At 35.8% G+C, this 23363-nt stretch overlaps 1 protein-coding gene across 2 annotated transcripts in view; it reads right to left on the bottom strand.

The window, feature by feature from the left end:
- GABRB2 (gamma-aminobutyric acid type A receptor subunit beta2) overlaps window positions 1-23363 on the bottom strand; it is a 170936-nt gene that overhangs the window by 100117 nt on the left and 47456 nt on the right. For both annotated transcript variants that reach the window (XM_005231726.3, XM_005231728.4), the window contains exon 6: window positions 11977-12197. In XM_005231726.3, the coding sequence (XP_005231783.1) occupies window positions 11977-12197 (221 nt within the window). The remainder of the gene's footprint in view (window positions 1-11976; window positions 12198-23363) is intronic.

The raw sequence follows: 23363 nt of genomic DNA, 5'->3' as shown, positions 1-23363 counted from the left end.
TGAGATACTTAATGCCACCTTTGTCTGAGTCTTTAATAGTGAGACTAATCCTTCTCTGGGTCCCCAGCCCCCTGAGCTGGAAGACAGGGATGGGGAGCAGAATGAGAAGGAGAAATGGTCGGTGCCCTGCTGCACCACTCAGGCACACACAGGTCTCTGGGGCTGGATGGGATCCTCCCGAGGACACTGAGGGAGCTGGCACAAGTGCTCACCGAGGCACTTCCCATCGTTTGTCAGCGGCCCTGGCTAACTGGGGGGGTCCCAGCAGACTGGGGGTCAGCAAATGTGACGCCCATCTACAAGAAGGGCTGGAAGGAGGATCTGGGCACCTACAGCCCTGTCAGCCTGACCTCGGTGCCGGGGAAGGTTATGGAGCGGATCATCTTGATGCCATCACGTGGCACATCCAGGGCAACCAGGGGATCAGGCCCAGCCAGTGAGGGGCTATGAAATGCATGTCCTTCTTGATGAATCTGACATCCTTCTATGGTAAGATGGCCTGCCTAGTGGATAAGGGAAAATTTTTTTTAAAAAAAGATTGTTCTCAAGAATGATGTATCGTACTACGTGAAGACAGAGAAAGCAATGATTCATCAGTTCAGAAGCTGAGGAAGATAAGGCCCTCTGGCATACCCTCCCCATGCAGTGCTGAAAGTGGATTTACAGTTCACATATGAGAATAATTTAGAGACGTGAATATTTGTTCTTTTCTGGCAGTTGACCAGAAATGAGAGTGTCCACAGACTACGTGCCATGGGGATCTACATGGCAGTGATCACAGCCCCCTGAAATACCTTCTGCAATGGAGACAGCAGTTTCTGAGGGACCAGTCTCTGGGTCATGTCATTGAGGTAATTGTTAAAGGTCCTTTTTATTCTGACACTAGGAACATGTCTTCATGTAGTTCTTTCCTTGTGATTTGATCTCACAGTCTCCTCCTGGCCCTGAGACATTTTTCCCATCTGCTCATACAGATGGCATATTAAAATCAAGTGAATTTAAAAGAATAGTTTTCCAAACTTCTTCTGTTCTCACTCCCTAAAATGACATGGTTCTAGACTAGCAGAAGCAGGGAGCATTCTAAGGATGCCTATTCAGAAAGAAAAAAAAAACCAAGGTGGGAAAAAAAAAAAAAAGTATTGCTTTCTTACACAAAGCTATTTACTGAATGGCTAATGCAAACGACTGCATTATAGCCTAAAGATCAGTGATAAGCACAGCTTAAAAGTGCTTTTCTGCAGATGTTTACACACATCTCTTGAGTCAGGAGAACTTCTCTGGAAGCACAATTTGACAGAATTTTTTGTTACTTATCTTAGTTTCTCTCCTAAGCAGGACTGAATATTGTTCCAAGAAAATAGCTCCTCAGCTGCTTTGCACATTGAGGACCATAAGAAATTTAAATTTTCAGTGGAACAAAGAAATAGAAAATAGACCCAGGATACATAGGGAAAATATTAGATTTTAGGAGTTTAGGTAATTGTTATTTCTCAGCAACCATTTCACCATTTTTTAAAGCTCAATAACAAAGTATGATAAAACAGTGAGTGAACAAATCGGCTATTCTTTTCACAGAAAGTGCATTCAGATCACTAAAACTAGGTATTTAACTGGAATGAAAAATAACCCCAAGTAGTTGCACCTTCAGATAAAACAACTGCTAAAAGAAAAAAAAAAAAAAATCTTCCTTTCATTTGAGAAATAGCATTCAAAAATGCCTAACAGTAATGTTCCTAGAAGTGTAAAAGAAAGTACAATCACAACTAGAAAGTGACTATTTGTGACCTACAGAAACAGGTGAAATAGAAGATGCATTATTAGTGCTATCATCATATTTAGTTTTCTTGCACATGTAAGGCCTTAAAATTTAACTCATAAAGCTCTCTGACCCTGCCCCTACTTAGGAGATCCAGCTCATATTTTACCAATTTTAGGCAAAAAAATGTGTGCAAGTAGAAGTTTATACATATATACATGCACCACATTTATATATCAAATATATATATATCTCGTATTTAAGCATATCCATGTATACACACATTTAACATCCATCTCATTAGCTGAGTCTTGATCAGAGCATTCTGAGATTTTATGTATGACTGCTATATGAAAATTTGCATTGTCAGCATCACCAACTACCAGCAAAAGCGATATGATAGAAGACATTACAGAAGGGAAATAAGATAGACTGCTGTAATTCTAAATTATATTAATATTTAAATTAATAAATAAATAAAATAAATCAAGATTAAATGTTTGATGACCTCTATTTGGTTTTGGAATGTGCAATACCCTTGGAGCAATTTAAACCATTACATGGTTCTATAGCTGATGGAGTTTTTCTTGCTAATATAGAGTAAATGCCACAGTTTGTCTGTTAGGCAATAAAACTCTGAATTTTGTTCACTTCATTGCAATGTAATAATCTTGGATAATAGGGCTTTTAATGGAAAAGATTGCTGTGACTTAAGGCTTTTTTCTTATTAAGGTTAATTGAATTAATTATTCACATACTAATGATTTAACAACCACTTCATATAAAATAAAAGCAAAAGACCCTCTTGAATACTTATCGCATTCTTAAGATCTAATAAAGGAACTCAAGTAGAAAGATATCTTTGTTTTCTTTCAGACAGGGGAAGTATTTAAAATCCAACTACCCTCCCTCCTGCTGTAGATGGAGGTGTTCTGAAACAATACCATTCGAAATCCCACATCAAAATGCATCTTTAATCTACAAGTCCTTAATTGAAAAAGATACCTATGACAGTCAGTGATCTCCTTTTTATTCCAAAAATTGCATCTTTCCTAAAATTGGCTCATTTTGTGAATGGCATGCTATGGAGGAAAAGTGGAACAACGTGATTCTAAGGAGAATGGAACAGATTTGTATCCATAAAACAGCAATCCCAAGGTGCGTATGAAGGCTGGCATTTTGTAATTCTTCATAATAATGTTTGACACTCAGGTAGTGGTTTATGGGTTCAAAGCACTTTACAAACTAATTAATTAATTTTCACAACCCCCCTGTGAAAGGTAGGTTTTAGAATTCCAATTTAATAAATGGAATAACTGAGACAGAAGAGCTGTATGATTTGTTTCGTGTCACAAAAAGTCTGGGTCTTCAGTTTATATATCATCAGAAATAACAGTAGTACTATCTCCGTGCTGAATTCCTTGAGACTTTTGAAGAAACCATTTGCACAAGTAAGGAAAATAGAATTTGGCCCATACCTTCTTTGGTTAAAACAACAATTCATTCACTTAAGCAACACGCTAGGATTCAAATCCTTTCCTTATGTTATATTCATTGTGCAAGACAAGAGCTAGTATCTGACTTTCCTGCCCTAGGATTTCCAAATCATGAGGCTGGGGTTGTAATGCTTCCTTGTTAATGCAGGCGATGCTTTGTACTCAAAATTCTATATAATTGTACAGTATTCTTCACAGGTAGTTCAATGTTTTTCAAGACTTCACAACAGCTACGTGACTTCAATTTGAGCCAATGTTTTACTACATTTGCATTTATTTCTGCCCGTTTTCAAAAAGTTCCTGCTTTGAACACCTGCATGCAAGATTTAAAGGTTCTTATAAATATGCATGTGTACTCTCAACAGCCTTGACAATTTAGAAATAGAAATCCAGTTCACCTCATTTCTTGTGCAAAACTAAACAACTGCATGTCAGACTGTGAATTAATTTTAGCAAGTGTTGCAAGTTCAGTAATGGCACCTATGAGCATGAGCACTAGCACAAAAAAAATTACCCAGTTAACATAATGGAAACACTTGTTCACAGTACTGAGATTCTCACGTTCAAACAAGTCTTATTCAAATTACTTTTTAGTTACTCTTTGCAATGTTTGTATATGCTCTTAGTGTCATATCAAGAAATTTAGTGTCGTATATTTACATGAGATAAAAAGAACAACAAAAAGTGATATCCAAAATTAAGAAAACTTGTATGTTTAACTGGGGCAACAGAAAGCCATATCAATTATTTCTTATTTTAAGACAAACTTCTGAAACTTCACATTCAAGTAAACATTTTCAATCTGAAGTTCTGCGTCATCGCATGACGTGTCTCTCCACTGGGCAAAAATCACTAGGACAGAGAGAGTAAAAGTGCCCGATGTCTACGATGCTTAACATATTTTTCAAAGTAGAGTTTAACATGTAAATTTTTGGCCCACAAATTCACATTATGATTTTAGTGGTGATTTGATGTCCCTGGCATGACACTTTCAGGACCCTCAGGAAGATACGCCCAAAGTTTACAGACAGAACCAGAAACTCCAGACCCTGGTTAGTTACCATGATCAGGAATACAGCATCTAAAATAAAATCTTCCCCTACACCTCCAGAAAAGGCCAGGTCCTTTTGATCCCTTCTGAAATCCCAAAACTGAGAAAGATTAAAATGCTCTATTTTCGAGAGAGTTTTTCCTTCGATGAAAGGGCATTAAAAGTCTTTAAACAACTTCTGTCCACCATCTGGAAATACACTTTTGTAGCAAAAGAGGTAGGACAGGGGTCTCTATCTCTTTCTTGCAGAGGAAGTTTGGGAATTAAAAGGATATTTCAAATCTTATGTGCAGTCTAAAGATATAATTCTAATTCCAGCTAGCACAAATGATCGTATTGTCCTGAAACTGAAAAATGGAAATTTACCTCCAAATTATGCTTAGGATCTTAATAAAAAAATAAGCCTTATCACAGGGAAGGGCAGAAAGAAAGTAGTACCCCAAAGCAGCAAAATAAACATCAAAATAAACATTGATTTACTGAAGGATGTCTGGCATAAACAATTCACCTCTCAAATAGTATCTTCAGAGAACTAAAGGCATTTAGAAAGGCAATTGCTTTTTAAACTGTCCATCAGATTTTGTAGATGATAAGCTGTATATAAGAAGTTCAATTGCTGAACAAGTCTATTAATACAACAAAAATGCCCAGGGCTATTTTATCAGAGGGAAGCGTGGGAGAATCTATTTTACTTGCAACAGTGAAAATTTCCAAGCAGCTGAAACTGAGTGAGCAGACAGCAGAAGGCACAGCTGAGACAACACAAAATCCAGGCATCCAGAACTATTTTGAATTCATGTGACTCAATGCTGGTAGCAAGAAATAAAGAGAGGACCAAGCAAGACCATCATGTACATAATTCTCTTATTCACAGGAGATTGTTAGGTTTTATCAGTCAAACAGTTCAGAATTATTGCTGGTTGGGCTGAAAACTTATAGTTGGCAATGCATTAAATATTGGCAGATAAAACCGTTGGGCCTTCAAATGGGACAAGTCTTTCATTTCTGACAAAACTACTCTGTTCTAGAGTTCTTTTGGTTTTCTTTTGGCTAAAAAGAACGGAAATGTCATCATCTCACAGGATGTGGCCCCTGACAAAAGTTCTGTGTATATTCTATTTTTCAGCAAAAAAATGCCTACAAGCTTCAGTTACAAAAAGCATAAACCCGGTGTATGAACAGATACAGAAGTACACAATGCTCTTTGTCATGCAATTAATCAGTCCTCAGTGACTAAGCCACTGTCAAGAGTCCACTTGTTAGCACCGTTAGAAGCATATATGAGAGCAAATATCTCTAAACCCAGCCTGCTAATGGCGCAAAACCACATGAAACGTCTTTGTCTTCAGCCACTTCAACTACATTTAACCCTAGTATTGTAAACTTAGTCTCCTCCTTATTCTGACACACAACACCCAAGTGCTCTCTTTTGGCAAAGAGGTGAGTTCCAGAAAACCACCCTATGAAAGTTACACAAAAAGTACCAAATCCAGATTGGCAAACAGAAGCGTCTTGCTCATCACCCGTTTCAAATCTTGCATTCCAACCCTAGAAAAAAAACTTAGAAAACTTCCAGTGCTTCCACAGGCTGCAAAAATCAGAGAAGCGATTCCTCCTCAGGATTACACAGAATAAACCAGAAGGCAGCTTAATTTTCTGTCTGCATTTTAGAACAGATTTCATGTTGAAAGTCAGAGAATTTTATTTTTTTTTTAAATATACACCTAGATATATAAAAATAAATGTAAGAAACAACAAATCTTATCTACCATAGCAACTATTTCTGCTACGTGTATTATATAAACCAGGTATTTTAACATATAGAAATTCAGTTAAAGCCGTTACCTTTTTTCCTGAGTTCTGGCTGCGTATCTTATTCAAACTTTGCTCAACCGACTGAAAAGTGATTCTTATCTTAGATTTGAATCATGGTCCCCTAAGTCTATTTTTCCATATACATTGTCGAATCACTAATATCCTGTTGGAAGTCATCTTAACTACCAACAGATAGTAATTTTCCCTGTAATGACTCTTCATTCTAAAACTACATGCTGCAATTTTCTACCATTGTAGTGATTTAAGTATATCTTCTACTGAATGTCCTGGGCTTGGCAGCAAAGAAGAATTTTCGTGCCAGATGGAATATGAAAAAAAATATGAAATAAAACATTTTTTTAAACTGAAAATAAGGAAGTTCAAGCATATTTGTAAATATCATACTGCAACTGGAATGCAGAAAAAAGCATTTTCCCTTAACATGAACAGCTGTCAGCGATCTCTGAGAAATAAAAAAACCCCAAACCTCTAAACATAAAAGTAACCAGTATATCATGTTCCGTGTAAAAAAATTGGTCACAATTCAGTCATGCCCCTAACTAATGCCCTGTAGCAGTGAATAAGGCAGGCTACGAGGACATGGTAACTACCACATATAAATCTACATTTGTTATTAGCCATTTTTGTCTCCCTCCACCCTTTCAGTGAAAGCATAAACCAGGTGTCTCCAAAACTGTCTCCTGATCCTTCCTGAAATTTCCCTTCACAATGTTAAATCTAATGAGATCCGACATGCATACCAGGTATGGCTTCTGTTAGGACAAACAGAAAGAACCATGTTAAGGGATCACCACTTGCTATATCCGAACTGGAAATTAAATTATAGGGGCATAAAAGAATGGGACAGTTACATTTATATGTTACCATTTTGGTAGTAAGATCACTTGCAGTTCAATGAATTTGGTTACAGCAATCAAAGTAAACGAAACCAAATTCACAGAAACGTGTGTAGGTATGCGTGTGTGCATGCATGAGTGTACACTTACACACGCATTTATATATAGATGTATGGAGAGGCAAAAGTAAAAATTTAAGACTGACACTTAAAGGAATCTCAATCTAGTAGAATGAAACTCAAAGTAGGAACATGCCACTGCAAGAATAAGCTAAAGTAAATTAATGAAGCCATAAAAGTAGTGATTTTCAGAGCAGTAATAGGGTACACTTGGTTTTTTAAATGATATGTAGACATTAATATTAAGCAAGCATTTAAGACATGGAAACTAATACTAAGCAGGCATTAAGTATATCACTACTGTGGACAGTAAATCACATTAAATTTGAATTAATTTTAGATAAAATAAATAGTTAAAGCTATTTAAAGCTGTAAAACCGAAGCCTTAACAGGAGGATCATACCATCAATTGCCACATGGTCCACTGAAGGCAAAAGCAGAGTATGGTCAGTCACATAATTCTGTTGCGTTACCAGCATGTGTATTTGCCCCATCCACCCCAGCGTTTGAAAGACGTTTTAGCCAGAAAGCCTTTCTGAGACCTGTTCAGGTGAGTCTAAAGAGGAGGAGGAGGAGGTAGGACCTTCTATATTTCATCACAAAAATTTGTCTGCAGGTCATTAATAATTAGGACATATAAGAAGGGGGTTTTGAGGGTAATTGTCCAGCTATGACAGACCTATATTGATATTCGGGTTTGTTCCTTGCCCTTGGCAATCCCCTCTGCAGCCCTCCTTGGAAACAGGCTGCTTCCTGAGAAGGACAAGCAGACAGAAACCTTACAAACTGGAAAAGATAAAGCTAGAAACAGACATAATGCTTTTCAAAATCATAATAGTATGGCCTTTGCAACATGTTCTTGCCCAAACAGTGTAACATTGATACATATATATTACAAACATAAATGTACACAGATGCTGTCAAGATTTCTCTACAACAAACTCCAAATAACTGAGACCAAAGAAAAATTATTCATCCAAACCCATTACCTATTGTGCCTTTAAATGTTTTCTTTTTCTTTTTAGCTTGAATATGTCACAAAAGCTAGAGAAAAACCCTTAACCATAATTTTCTCTTTTTGACTTGAAGAACAATTAGGGTTTTGTTTCCTCCAACACTCAGGGTAGAGTGTGTGTGAATTTACATAAGAGGGGAAGAGCTATATGGTGACCTATCCAGCTGTATCCACTCTGAAGTGCATCTTTCTAAATGCAGCAAATAACCCCCACAGGTTTTAGTATAGCATAAGGTACAACAATGAAAAAAACTTTTTATTATTAAACTGGCATTGCTAGGTCCCCATTTCCATGCAAGTAAGAATAGATTTTTTTTATTTCTAATAGTAGCTGCTAACTTTAATCTGACAGTCGTCCCAGGATTAGAAGCTATTTGGTCAACCTTGAACTAGAAAACAAAGTGGACTTTATGAATATCCTATGGTCAAAAGGTGGACCTTTTCTTGCCATGTCCTCATCTATTAGGTTTCCGTTCACGTTGCATAGCCTCTATACCAGAACACACTACCTCTCCAAGAAACAAGAGGTGTCCTTCCCCTCTTTGCTGTTCCAGTACATAGTTGCAGTAGCACCCATGACAGCTGCAGCCCCTAACCTTGTGTGACGGGTAGGGGGAATACAGGGTGACACTTGTCTTGCTGCTGCCCTCAGCGTACAATTCCTTTCACACAAGGGAATGAAGGCAGCATTCACACCCATCATTCATCTCGTGCCAGCTCACAGGGCAAAGAGGACACTTGAAACATACCAAACAGAGTCTTAAAAGGGCTGGAAGAACTGATAATCACAGATACAAGATTGCTAGGTATACTGGAATACTAGAAACTTATTTCTCTGCTCTGAAATTCTTGACCTTGGGAAAAAAAAACCAACTCTTCTAAAAAAGCCTTTACTTTGGGCTGTGCATAAGTTCTACGATAGATACAACATACAGAAATTATTCCAGAACCATCTGGATACCATATTGTGACTGCAAGTATTGAAAAAAAACTCTGGGAAATAAAGGATCAAAGCATTAATGAAGCTTCATCTAATTACATTAAACAGCTTTAAGTAAAAAATACACAAGATTTCACTTTATCACATCATAAAAGATTTGCTACATACACTCAAGGAAAAGGAGGAATTGTTTTACCCAAGACAATAAAGCACTACCACACCAAATCAGCTAAAAAAAAGACAGCTAAGCTCATTCTTGTACTAGTCCAGAATATTTTATGCAAAGCATTTTGAGACAAAATTATCTTAAGTATATATAAAAAAAGAGTAAACGGTCTTAAAAATAATGAAAACCAGATTTTTTAAAAGCACAGAAAGTAAACCTAAGCTTTTAGTTGCCAATTGTTTTAAAGCTATCAATACCTTATTTCTTTGGGAATTAAAATCAAACAAAACCCCTAAACCTTAAAAAAAAATATTTTTCATTAATGGCTTTACAGCTTCAAAAATTTTTTTTTTAAAAAAAAAAAATCTTTCTTTGATTCTCCAACAGAACAGTTTTTTGTGAGCTCTAGTGACTTTAACACTTTCAAAAATAGAATTTATTATGGCTTGTTAAGCAGTCAGAATGAAAATTACTTGTCACAAGTAGTGATAAAAAGTCAGTATTATGGAAAAAAAATATATTTATTTCATTATTTGTTCTGAAAAACAAACATGACTATTTCAGAGTCTTAAATTGAAAATAAATAAAAACCCCTCCAGACTTGCTCCCAGCCATAGTGCCAAAGCCTGAACTGATCTCACACAGAAAACACAACTAAACGCAATAGAAATTGGTAAATATAACAAACAGCACAAAAGAGCAGAATCTGTAAATCAAAATTAATTCCATTTAGTTATATATGGCAAAATGTTTCTCTGCAGTTCATAAGAGAGTATCTGGTCCGTGCTACAGATCTAACAATGAAATACTCTGTTTCAGTTGGGGGGGGGTGGGATATTATTTTTGCACATTCTAACAAAATTTCTACCTGGTCTCATGTTTTGTAATGACTGGCATGCTGCTGCTCTTAAATTCACTTGCATACTTTTCTACCATGGTGATGCTTTTGCTGTGTACCAGATGTAGCTAGTTAATTTTATTTCTTTTAGCAGGTATTGCAGCCCTTTTTTTTCCTTCCTTTACTTTTTAAGTAGTAAAATAACATCAGCCATAAGAGACAATGTTATTCCTGAAATAGGAAGGAAGGAACAGAGGAAACTAAGGAGCCAGGAAAAACCCAGATCTTTTCCACCAAGTGGAAGATGTTCTAGGTTCTACAAAGAAGGATGAAATCAGCATCTTGCACATATAGGGGAGTGACTCAAAATCATGAAGTACCCGCTAAGTTAACATTTTCACATTTTTCATTCCCCTTTTCTGGAGATGAATCACCAGCTGGCAGTGACTGAAGAGTCCAGGGATGATCCAGACAGGAGGTGTGTGAAGCCTGACTCCAGCACAGTGGTGGCAGCACTGGTCTAGTCTCTCTCCATCTCAAGGAGAACGGTTTCTACCCAAGAACTAGAAGCCGCCTGTCCTGAGAAAGGCACTTCCTGGCACAAGTGACTGGTTAAACTTAATCACCCTGGAACTATTCTGGTTTGGGTGTGAAAGTTGAAGTTCAATGCCAAAAGTGTTAAGCCTGAAGTCCTAAAAGAGCTTAGGACATTTGAGTTGGAATTTAGGTATCCATGTTCTAAACAAAAGCCTCTACAGAGAAACACGTTAATGTATATCCAGAGTAGTTACATTTGCTCAGCTGCCTCTTAATCTAAGTAGTTCATGGTAAGGATTTCCAGAAACACCTGCATGTTCAAGTGCAGTATCAAAACTAAAGGCATCCATATCAGTGACTTGTAATAAATGGCTTAATTAGATACAAACTTCATGGTCCACATTTGTTCAAGTGACAGAACTAAATACATAACACCGTGCTGCTTTCCTGTACAGCTGTGTAGAAAACATCCAAGTTAAAAGCGCATGCTTCTTGACAAGATAGTTATAGGCAGACGATAGGACAGTCTCACTGACAGTGAAAAAAAATACAGTAACAAATATTTTGAGATTTAACTTCCCTGAAACTATTATTATATATTGTTCGCAATATGAAAATATGAGACATTCTAGATTTAAGTTCTGCAGATTTTCTTTTTTTGAAGCCAGTCAATGCTTTCTTTCTTTGTTAACTACTCATACCATATTAAGTCAGTCATCTTTTGCAGGAATACATTTAAATCACTTTGTAATTTTTTTTTTTTCTATAAACATCACTAAACAGACATTTCCCTGCAGTTTTCAGAACTTCTCATGAATGAAGTTGTTCTGTTGACTTCTTCATTCACCACTCTCCACAGAGTTATACACAATAACAATATCAGGCTGAAAAATATTTCTAGTCATACACCTCATCATAGTGAAAAAATCAGGAAACTGATTCATTTGGGTAGAACACAAGCCAACTGAATATTCAATCAAAAAAAACTTTAAATATATTTTAGTTAAACTATCAATTCAGCCATCACACACATTTTCCCTTTTTTCCTCTAATCCTCATTTTGTGTTTTTTTCAGTTCCTTCAAGGAAGGAGCTCTAAAACTGGCTTTTAATCCATTATATGTATTTAAAATAATTTTACAGTCCTATCTGTTTTTATTACAAGTGTCTGAATTGTACTAAAAATTGTAGTTTCTCTCCAAAATTTATATTAAAAAACATGTTTATCCATTCTTAGAATACTTAAAATTGTTTCTGGAATATCAGCAGTTATACAGAGTACAGCAATAAAAGGATAACATCAAAAAAGGCAAAGAATGGGTTTTAATTTGAAGGCATGATTAAAAGACTAAAAATAAAAGAAGATTTAGAAATGGTTCATACTGACCTGAGTCCATAAAGGACTGTCCCATCTGGATGCAAACGGATCATTCTGTTCTTCACAGTGACACCATGTACAAATGACTTCTTGTCATTCAGAAAATAGGTATCAGGAACCCACAGCTGATCAGCTACTCTGTTGTCCAGAGTAAGGTTTAGAGGTATTACATTATACGATAGTCTCTTATCCCTCCATGCTTGCTGAAAGTACATTGTCAAGGTATAGTCCTGTGATTATAAAAACAAACAAAAAAAAATGTTTGCATTGAAACAGACAGCATACATATGCAAAAAAACAATAATGCAAATACATATTTATTCATTGCAACTGTTCCTAAAGGCAAACATTTCTGTTCAGAATTTCCATAAGTAGATTTATTTACTTTTGCAGTACAGAACATCTTGTGTATACTTAATAACAGAAATGAGAATACAGAAAAGATGGGGTATTTACATTTTATGAATGACTTGGGAGTTCTCATTTCAATATTTAAAAATAAAATGTAAAAAAATTTGTAGATGTTTAACAGTCTGAAATTTCTGTAGCACTTCACAAGCCTGGGAGTTCTAGGAAACAGGAATATTCATAGATCTGCATTTGATCTCATGGTCTCCTCTGCATTCACAGAGCTCTAGATCAGGTCTTGTATCTCTGGAGTTGCTGCTACCACCCAAACACTTCTCTAAATTAAAATCTCTTCAAAGTCTGTTAACTTTCCCCTGGGCACTGAAATCAATGGGAAGTCTCTGAGGTTTCTATGCTGCCAAGTCTTAGTCGTCTACTTAATTTTACAGATGAAGTAACTCTGGTTACTTCAATGGAACAATTCAGAGAGCACAATTAAGCATCTGGGTAAATATTTGCAGTATTATGAGGCTTGCTTTGTCTTGATGCAGGCCACTAATGTACAATACTTTAGACATATTTTTATCTTTTGGTGGTTTAGAGAACGCTACAATTACAAATTATTATTTTTTTGTAAGACTGTTATACAAAGACAGAATATTCATTATATATTAGCTTATATAAAAAAAAACCCCACCTCCATAAATAATTCACAAAGGAGCTGTATATTTGATCACAGACCACAAAGTCAAGGGCTGTAAAATGATACTGAAGGAATACCAAAAGGAGGAATATTCTAAAACCAATATTTTGTTTTGCTTTCTCTAGAGAAGTCATAAAGCAGGCCTCAGACTATTATTTACAATTTGTATTTATCATGGACTTCATTAAATAGTGAGAACTTTTAGCGTACAAAAGACAGCTTTCAACAAAAAGTCAACAAAACCTGCTTTGATTATCAGCGACTCCAGGACCTGGCCATATCAGAGTATGAAAATCTGTATCCATGCATCAGTCTGAGGCACTTGGAAAGAAGGAAGGCCACCTAACTAATGAACTGTGGTGACTACATGTCACAAACTGATTTCTAGCAGTGCGTAACAAAAAAAAAAAAAGCATGCAAGATATGAACATTTTACTGCATAAATTGCAGTACTAGTTCTCGTTAGCCACTTTTGTATTTTAAAGGAGGAGCCCACTATTGAAACTATGTTTTTATTACAGTTGGCAAAGAAACATTTATCTTCCTGCTCAAATATGTTAAAAGCACTTGCCACATTTGTAGTTTACAAGCATTTTCATTTTAAAACCCCAAACTGTAATTGACACATAAACAATATACAGGACAAAAAATACAAAAGTTTCTTATTTTGCAGTCTCACAGACTAAACTTAAAAAAAAAAAAAGTCTACAAAAATGCCTCTGTAAGAAATCACTAAAATTTACTTTAAAGAAAAAGTAACTTTTAAATTTCTAGATGTTATCTTTACACAGGATAGCCATGGACTTGATAAACAACAAACGAATGGGAAAACAGGCACGCAAACTTTCTTCCACTGCTATGCAGAGGTGGGATTCATCCTACTTAACTTCAGGTCCTGGAGACACATCTTCCCCCACTGATTTTAGAACATCGAGGGCGATCAGTCCTAACCTACGCACATCAGGGAAACGCCTCCGGTTAAATGATGTGAATTGAAGCCAGTGTTAATGGCGAATTGAAAAGAAAAATCGAAATCTGATATAACTTTCATTACCAATTTCTGAGCATCCAGAAGACTATTTTTATTTTATTTATTATGAAGCTTTTTATGTATAAATTGGGTTGGCGTAATTACTTACTTTAACATGTATGCTGTCCACCCTTAAAAACAGGCATTAGGGAGAGGCTGTGACAACCATGGCTATTCCAGCAGTTCTCTGAGTAATGACACAGCACTTGGAAACTCATTGACCCTGCCTCTTCTGCACAACAGTGCATGCTCAGATGAATCAGTATAAAATGTTTTTTTACAGAGGTATGGGTTTCCATGGTGGAAACACTTTTAATTTTTTATGCACCTTCCCCCAGAAGAGCCCACATACACGAGCTTCAAATTGCCCCTTCAGTTTTCACTGAAGCAGGGAGAAATATCTGTTTCTGTCGAGAATAGTTATGACATTTCTTCCTTGTCAACACAAAGCCAGAATGGTAATGCTGTCCCTTCAGTTTTCCTCCTATTTGCAATTGTTAAAGGTTAATCATCCTCACTTGCTGTGCCTTCAGCCCTGCGCCGCAGTCGCTACTGGAAGCGTGCACACCCAGCCCGTGCACACACGCTGCTCAGCTTCCGTAGGGTGCCTCCAACATTCACCAAACTCACAGTTACAAGCAGGCAAAAACCAAGGAAGTTTTTCCAATTATTTCGCTGCCAAATATATTTACCTGGCAACTATTCTGATCTGATCAGTTTTTGTGATCTGAAATCTCTTCCTCTCCCCACCCCCTCGGGATGAGGGTGACAGTCTGCTTTCAAGAACATTCCACCTACATCTGAAGAATTGTACTGTTATGCTTCATCACTGTTCTGCAGTATTTGATTCATAACCAGATACCAGAAAATGTTCAGTAATATATTGCCAGTAAGAAAATGTATTAGTCCTCATTATACCAATATATACAACATAAAGCAGATGAGCTACAGCAATTGCTCCCTTATTATCCTTGGAATGTTGAATTTTATTCCTATACTAAGGAATAATCTATGTGTATTCATATATAACATATATAGAGAGATCATGCTTCCCTCTTTACACCTCGGTAAAAGAGGAAAAGAAGAGGAGGAAGAACACTAAACATGCATGGTTCAGTGCATAAAAATGAATTACATAAAACTGTAAAACTGGAGCACTGGTATAGCTGAAAGGGAAGCCAAGTCACCAGGCTGGAGTTCAGAATCAAACACACTGTGTTCCAGAAGCAGAGCTGGTGTTCCAACTAGAAGTTATTTGTCATCTGTTGGCCCTAGTTTTCAGATGTGACTGAAGTTTCTGATGGTCAGAATAGGACACCTTAAATAATCTTTATAAAACCCTCACAATCTTTCAAATTTAGGCAGCCTTCTTTTAAATTATTATTAAAAATAAATGTGTTCCAAGCTACATATTGCAAAATATAAAGTGATTAGTCAGAAAAAAAGGAAAACTTGTCACATTCATTCCTTGGAAAGGAGGGAGACATCTGTTTTTAACATTCCAAATGAAATAGTAATTCAAAAAAACTACATGCAGGTACCAAAGGTCACTCAAGTATCCCAAGACACTTTACACTTTGTGATTAAGAACATGCTCATCTAGTAGACACACACACAAGAAAAAAGTCTGTTAAATTCTCATTAAATACAGAAATCCCCCTCTATTCTAAGGATAAACATCAAAACAAACATGCAAATAACTTGTCTCCTTAGGAAGACAAACACACAAAAGAAGTAGAGGAGTAGAAGTGGCTAGTTACAAGATGATTTTGATTTGTTAGAGCCTTAGTATCCGACTACATTCATAGGATGAGATTGTTAGAAGCTTAGTGTAACTATAAAGGTGAAACGGGAGTGAATTAATTTAAAAAGCCTAGTACAAGGCAATAATTACAATGAGTTGAAAGAAATAGGAAACCAAACCTCACGATGACTATGTCAGTGTATACCATTACACAGGCATAAACTACAAAAGTAGAGGCTATTTACAATACAGGCATACAGAGACACATTGTACAAATAGAACTAAATAGGTTCATCAGTTACCGTGAGAACATGAAGCTTGAAATGCTGTACAAAATTTTACTATCTATATTTAGTCTATATATATTTAGTATAGACAAACTCATAAGCAAAACCTAGAATATAAATAGGCAAATACTGTATTTTCTGCAATACACACATACTATCATTTGTATAGTTTTCATCATTATTCCACTCTTCACATAATTTTAAATTTAAAAAACTTTTTTATTCTGTCCAGACACAGAAATTTAGGCCACAGAAAATAGATGGTTACTCCTATTCTATCATGATCAAAAAGATCTCTTTTCTTCCCAGTTTTCTTATTTCACACAATGAACAGAAGAGCAGCAAATATGAGACAAAGTTAAGCTTAATGCAAATTCTCTCATAAGAGCAAAAAAAAAATGAATAGTTTTATTAGTATTTGCATATTTATGAGTAAATTTTATCCTGAATGTTATTTTTGTGTGGTGGTTCTCTGCAAACACTTTTAAATGTAAATACGTTAAGTGATTTAAACTTAAATTTAGTTGACAGAGTTGTTACAGCCAGCCAAGTTGCCAGTTACTGACCATCAGCTTCAAAGAGCCAAGGGAAGATACTATGCAGGAAAGCATCAAATCTGATAACTGGCACTCTTATTTATATTCTCTCATTTCATTAATACTCTCAAATAAAAGTATTCTTAAGCCAAAAAAGAAATGCCAGTTTGGGCCTAGTACTAGTTTTAAAAAAAGATAGGAATACATACCTTAGCCAAACCCACCATAGGCCAATAACTGAAATGTATATTGCTGGTTGTCTTTTAATATTGGAAAAGGGAAGGAAATTCCAAAAAAGGAAATAAATTTCATGAACATTCAACAGTGACAGTGGGAGTCAAAAGACTGGGCCTGATGTAAATTTTTTCAAAGCATGCGGGTAAGGTCCAATGTGAGAAAAATATTTAAAATACAGTTTCACAGTACAGCTTAAAAATGTATAGCAACACTTCTGTTAACTGGAATATAACAGGGCTACTGAAACACTTCAGAAGTAATGAAAACAGGAAACTTTGGAGGAAAAAAAATAGAGGAAACATTCTGTATACCATCAATACAACACAACAGCATGGAAATGAAGAAGGTATTTATCTCTACTCATCAGTAATGAATGGATAACTCCTTTGTGCTTTGGCTTTCGTCCACTTCTCATCACTTTCTTGGTTATTCCTAACTAGTAAAAACACTTTACTACATTTCCCAGTGCAGTGTTTTTAAAGCAAAGTAATTTCCTTCTGAAAATGCTTGAAGCTGAAGATTTTGCCTGAATATTATACTTACCACATACATTTAAAAAGCTGTCTGTTGATGACATATGTAAAACTGCCAATAAGTAAATTATTAAAAGTATACATCTACACTGCAAAATGTATTGTAATATATTAACAGCTATTATATACTTAAGAAAGGAGCAAATTTTAATGCTACACCCTCCTCAGACTCACATGACGTTATGACTGATGTGCACAGTTTTTACAACAGGAAGCACACAAATATGTTTCACTACCTGAATTGTACATAAAACAACCCAAAACAAAGCACTTTCAGAGCTTCAGTGAATTTCCTTCATGAGCAATGTTTTTCCCTGAGTGCTTATTTCAACCCTCATTCTGTTTAACACCAACAACTACAACACATTTGATTCATAATTACCTATCTCACACTCACATCAACAAAATTAACATAAAAAGCCAGCCCTGTTAACACTGGAAGACACCACAAAGTGACTCACATAAAAGTAGAATGAACATTGAAAAAAAAAAAAAAATGGGTAACAGCAAAGACTTGTCAAAATAATATCTGTCATAGTCCCTTTCAAAAAAAGTCTTTTTCACATTCTGTAAATCTTTACTAAAAAAAAAATTACAATGACATCAAGAACCTTACACAGAGTTGAACTCTCTTGATCTATTGAGTCTTACTTGCCAGTTAATTGTGTGCCCTAAAACTTACCAAGTAGTTTTTCTTGATGGGAATTGTACGACCTAACCTCTACGATCTTTGCAGAAAGGAAAAGATCCCAACAAATAAGCTTACCATTTATTCGGCAGCAACTATCCCAGAATTATTCATCAGCTATACTCATTTCCCAGCTGAACAAATAAGCAAAGATGGCTGTTTATCTCCTACAACAGTTCTCAGAAAAACAGAGTACCGTGCAATCGAGCAAGAGACTTGCGTACGGAAGCCTGTCAGCAGAGCTTAACTCCTAGGCATAAAACTCCTTCTTACCGAGCGTATGAAATCTGTAGTAAGAGAGTGCTTACCATTCAGCGACATGAATTTGTGTCTCCTTAGCACTACTGACAGTAGCCAATATTTATATTGTTTCTACACAGTGATTTATATATTGCATTGCAATTCAGTGTCACTATATTTCATGCACTAAAATGAAATAAGGCAGTTATGGCCGATATGTTTCCTGTAATGTCAATTAGTTTAGCAAGACACTGTGACACTAGATTTTAATTTCCAGCAAGTCACCCAGACTGAACCATGATACTGCACTTTTACCGAGCCAGCAATCTGCGTGTCACTCCAGTGAAAAAGCATCTGCCTCATGTCTTTTGGCTTTCCCTGATTTGCTCTCTTGATAATAGGAGGAAGACTGATGAAAGTGAACTTGAACTGAAAATGTAATCTAACTGCTACTTGCTTAAGAGAGTCACGTATCTTGATATCTTCAGATTTTTTTTCTCTTTTGAAAGGATCTAGTCCACTTTATACAGTGTTGTAGGATTCTCAAATGAACAATGCGAATTAAGATGAATAAACGCAAACTATGCTCACTTTAAAGAAAAGTTATGGAAACCGTATTTTTCTGCCTCAGACAAAATTATGTACTAGAAGTATTACTCAGTCATGTCTTTGAAGTAGGATAAAATATTTTAACCCACAAGAAATATAAAAAAAAATTTATTTACATTTGAATTTTGAATTTTTACTTCACTTATATATCACAAGCTGTTTCAGAGAAGGAGAGAATAATTCTGAGTTCAGAGATCATTTCGTAGGCAGCTGTACATTTATACAGGTTCTTCAGAAAGGTAAATAGCTACTACAGAAATCATATTTATCTTGGTTTTATTACTAGACTTCCTTTATTGTAACCCATTATTAATAGTATTGCAAAAGAGTAAAAACTATTATTGAAAATACTAAAGAACAAAAAAAATAAATCATAACTTCTAAAATCGAGTGGAAATAAATCAGTGATTAAGCAGAACTGGAGATCCAATTGAAAAGTCTGATGAAAGCAGATGGTGGTCTAAACTACTCTTTTGTAGAAGAGGTTCAAAAGCAAACCACTAGAAACAGCTACCAGACACTTGCATGTCTTACTGATACTTTTAGTGAAATTTAAAAAAAAAATATCCAGGATAAAAATATAGTAATTGATAGCATTATTAAACCTGGCTGAAACATGAGAACTCAGGCTGTGCTTAGGTGCAGAACTAAACTAGCATAACATCTGGATGACTGTTGCTCTTCCTGATGCTTTATAGTTTCCCAAGTGGCTAATATGTAAATAAAGCCTTAAGAATACATTTAGAAACTAAAAGAATTGCCAAGTTAATGCTGCTCTGTAACACTGTAAATAATTTTTAAATATAATAAAAAAAATCCAAACAACTTATAAAATTAATAGGTGCTCACTTAAAGCATGTAATACTTATTTAAGATAAACATTTTGCAAGATTTTACAAGGGAAATATTGAAATGAATAAATATTCCCAGAATTTATTAATTTTTAAATACAGCCTTGCTTCCTTTGATCATAGAGATGTTGCTCTATCAAGGCAAGGAGATTGCAATACCAAAAGTGCCATTGATACGCCTGTTATTATGCTAGCTAGCTCTGTCTGCCTTTTCCTATCTAAAAGGATCCATAGCAATTCCTAAATTCCCAACTGAAGACTCTGGTCCAATAGAAACTGAGACTTAATGAGAATAAAACAGTTTGAGATGCACTCAGCATTTAACTACTAGAACAGGTTGGTTATTTACAGTACACACAGTTTGTTGAAAGATGAGGCTGCAACAGAATTTGGCTGCCCATTACAAACCCTGTTAAACCTCACAAACAGTTACAGTTCTTCCCTTTAACATATAGCCTGCTGACACTGAGTCCCCTATCACCTTACTTAACCTCACACATCAGGTGTTCATCTTCTCAGAACTACCGACAATTATCAGCATTTCACAATATTTCAGCCTCAAGAATTCAAACCTGAAGGGCTGTAAGCAGAGCATCCTCAGTGCCACATCTAAACTTTCAAATGTTTCTGTACCAGTAAATCCCTAGAGTCCAGGCTAAACCGCAAGCAAATTTCCAATTTATCTCACTAGGCAGTCACTTCTGCTTCTTCAGTCTTGCAAAGAGATGGTAGCACGTTCATGTTCTGTGGTGCTAGTGAACCTCTGAGCTGTGCTGAGTGATGAAGTAACAGGAGCACTCTAAACACTTACAAAAAACCATAGTAACACTCCCAGAGCTACATTATCAGGGATGCCACATTTCTCCTTTCAGAAATACTAAAACAAGGCACAAAGTTATCTCAGTGAAGAAATATACATTTAATTTTAATATTAAAAAGTTAAGAGAAATAGCTGACAAAAAGTTTATTATCTGAGCTTCAGACAGTATTTGTACACTTTGTGCTGTTGAGAAATGCAGTGTTCTGACAAAAATATGTCCCTCCTGTGAGCCCATTTAATTGGGTTGCCTGAGGATGCACTTCTAGAAAAAGAAAAATACTATAGGAATATTTTATTGGATCATTGTTATAGGCAAAGGAATTTACTTTGCTATATTCAGTTTGTTTTACTAAAGCAAGATTATTTTGCTAGTATTTCCTTTCAGGTAAAAAGTTAGCTGTCTCCTCAGCAATGGAGAACTTTCTGCAAAGTAACTTCCACAACAGACACAATAAAGAAAGCATATATAATATGTATATTCTTTATTTTCCTAAATATGCTCAAGTAATTATTCTATTCTGCTGTTCTGTTCTGATATTACGGCTACCCTCTGTTTTTCACATCTAAGTCATTTTCCCTCTGTAACACAGAACACCAAAACACTTTCAGGTGGTTTTCAGATACATTTTCTGGCCTTCAAGATTTTTCTCCTATGAATTCTTTCACAGATGAGAACACTATTAATTTTTGTTCACTTATGATCTGTGAGATTAAGATAAAACCTAATTAACCTATGTGAAAATGCTCTTTTGATTGAGAGAGCCAAAGACAACTTAGATAGCCTTACGGCAGGTATAACATTCTTAAAAAAAGAAGTATAAATATTAATCAATACTAAGGCAATGTTTTTGGCAGTTTCAGCATTACAGAATTACTAAACCTCACCTCCGTTTTAAAGACAACAAAGTAGAATGAGCTGAGAAGCTCAGATTAAAGTATTCAGTCAGAAAGATTTTAGGAGGCACCAGAGTGAAATTACTGATTAAGCCTATATTTTTTTTCAAAATTGTCAATACTCAGCAGACAAGAAAACCCTATTGTATTAGCATTGGGAAACTGGACAAAATCAGAGCACAGCATTTTTCAAAATGTTGCCCTAAACAAAGTGTCTGATAATATAATACAGTTAAGTTATTAATTCACAAAATGATGGCTTTCCTCAGTGCTTCTTGACACTGAAAGCTATCACATTTTCTGCTCTTGGAATATCCTTTAGAAAGATATATATTCAGTTATTATAGAGTTCTGTCAAGACAATTGTGGATATCGTATTTGTAACGTTTCAAAAATATGAAGGATATAACTAATAAGAAATTACAAATTTAAAGCAAATTTTAAGATCAGCTCACAAAGCAATGTTTACATTCATTAAACAACAATCTCACTGAAAATGCTGGCCTAAGAGAAAGACAGTGAGAACAAGAAAGTGAGTTTGAGGAAAAAAATTATTTAAAAAGCCTAAAACATTTCCTCTACAATTTAGAGCTTATCTCAGAATTATAAAAACAACAGGATACATAACATTTCCTTTAGTAATGTACTGTGTAACTGAAATAAAATCAGACTAATTGTTTTCTTTAGCTTATTATGGTGTCCAAAGCTGCTGCTAGTTCACAGAAATGTAGAGGACAAAACCAGACAGGTATGTGCATGCCATACCCTGACTTTATTTTTGCTCTATTTTTCTTCCAAAAAAACTCGCAGTCCTTCTCCCTCTGTCTCTGCATTTTTTCACACGCTACTACTAATCAAGTTAGGTTTCTATGCCATCTTTCTTGGCATTTTTCTGTTTGGTTTTTTTTTCTTGAAGTAAGAAAAGTAACACAGGTTGGATGGAAAGCCCAGACACCTCACCTGCTTTTCCCAAGCGCACCCACTTTGGAAACACACATGGAAATGGTTCTGGGCAACTGCAACCCGCTGGTTATTTTTACCAGCACTCTGCGCTCCCAGCCGAAGCACCAGCCCCAGTTCACTTCTATTGAACGCTGTCACCACAGATCCTGCAACACTTAGTCTCTCTGGCCTGCTGATTCCAAGAAGTTCTTCAAAACGGTTCATTAATCCGTCAGTGACAAACTGATGTCCTGAAAGCAGCAATGTGCTCTGGAGAGTACAAATCTCCCACAGATACATTCCTGTAAGCATTTATATATCATGGTCTAACACACAAGAGGCTACACGCTGCCCTTCAGACTAATATATTTCTTCCCTGTTTACATATAAATCTTGGGGGGGTAGACCAAACACCTTGGTTTAGCCTTCCCCAGCCAGTAGTCTCTTGAGTCCTGTAACCTTATGTATGGGTTTCATGGGGCTTGAACAGCGAAGAGTGTGAGGATGGAGAAAAAAAAAAATGGAAAAAAAAAAAAAATAGTGCCATGTCCCACAGGCCTTTTCCTGTATTTTAAACACTCTTCTCCCCATATCCCAAGACGTGACAGGCTGATCCTCTCAAGAATGTCGTGCACGGCAGAGAACTGCCAGCACTGAAGTAAAAGGACAATTTTAAATAAGTACATATCGTTTCTTTCATAGTGATGACAAGCCTGTGGAAGCTGGTAAAAAGTCCAATTTGCATGACAGCCCAACACTTCGGCAAAGAGAACACACTCAGCAGAGACACTTCCAAGAGAATAAGTGATGTAATAAGATGAATAAAAGAAATTCATCAATTAATTTTGTAGGGAGAAATATCTAAAAAAAATTTAGGCGGAAAAATTTTGCATCTTTAACAGTCATTGCACCTGTATTAATGATACTTTAAATC

This window comes from Falco peregrinus, chromosome 8, assembly GCF_023634155.1.
Source record: "Falco peregrinus isolate bFalPer1 chromosome 8, bFalPer1.pri, whole genome shotgun sequence".
NCBI classification, from domain to species: Eukaryota; Metazoa; Chordata; class Aves; order Falconiformes; family Falconidae; genus Falco; species Falco peregrinus.
This window is presented reverse-complemented; position numbering and strand designations above follow the sequence as displayed.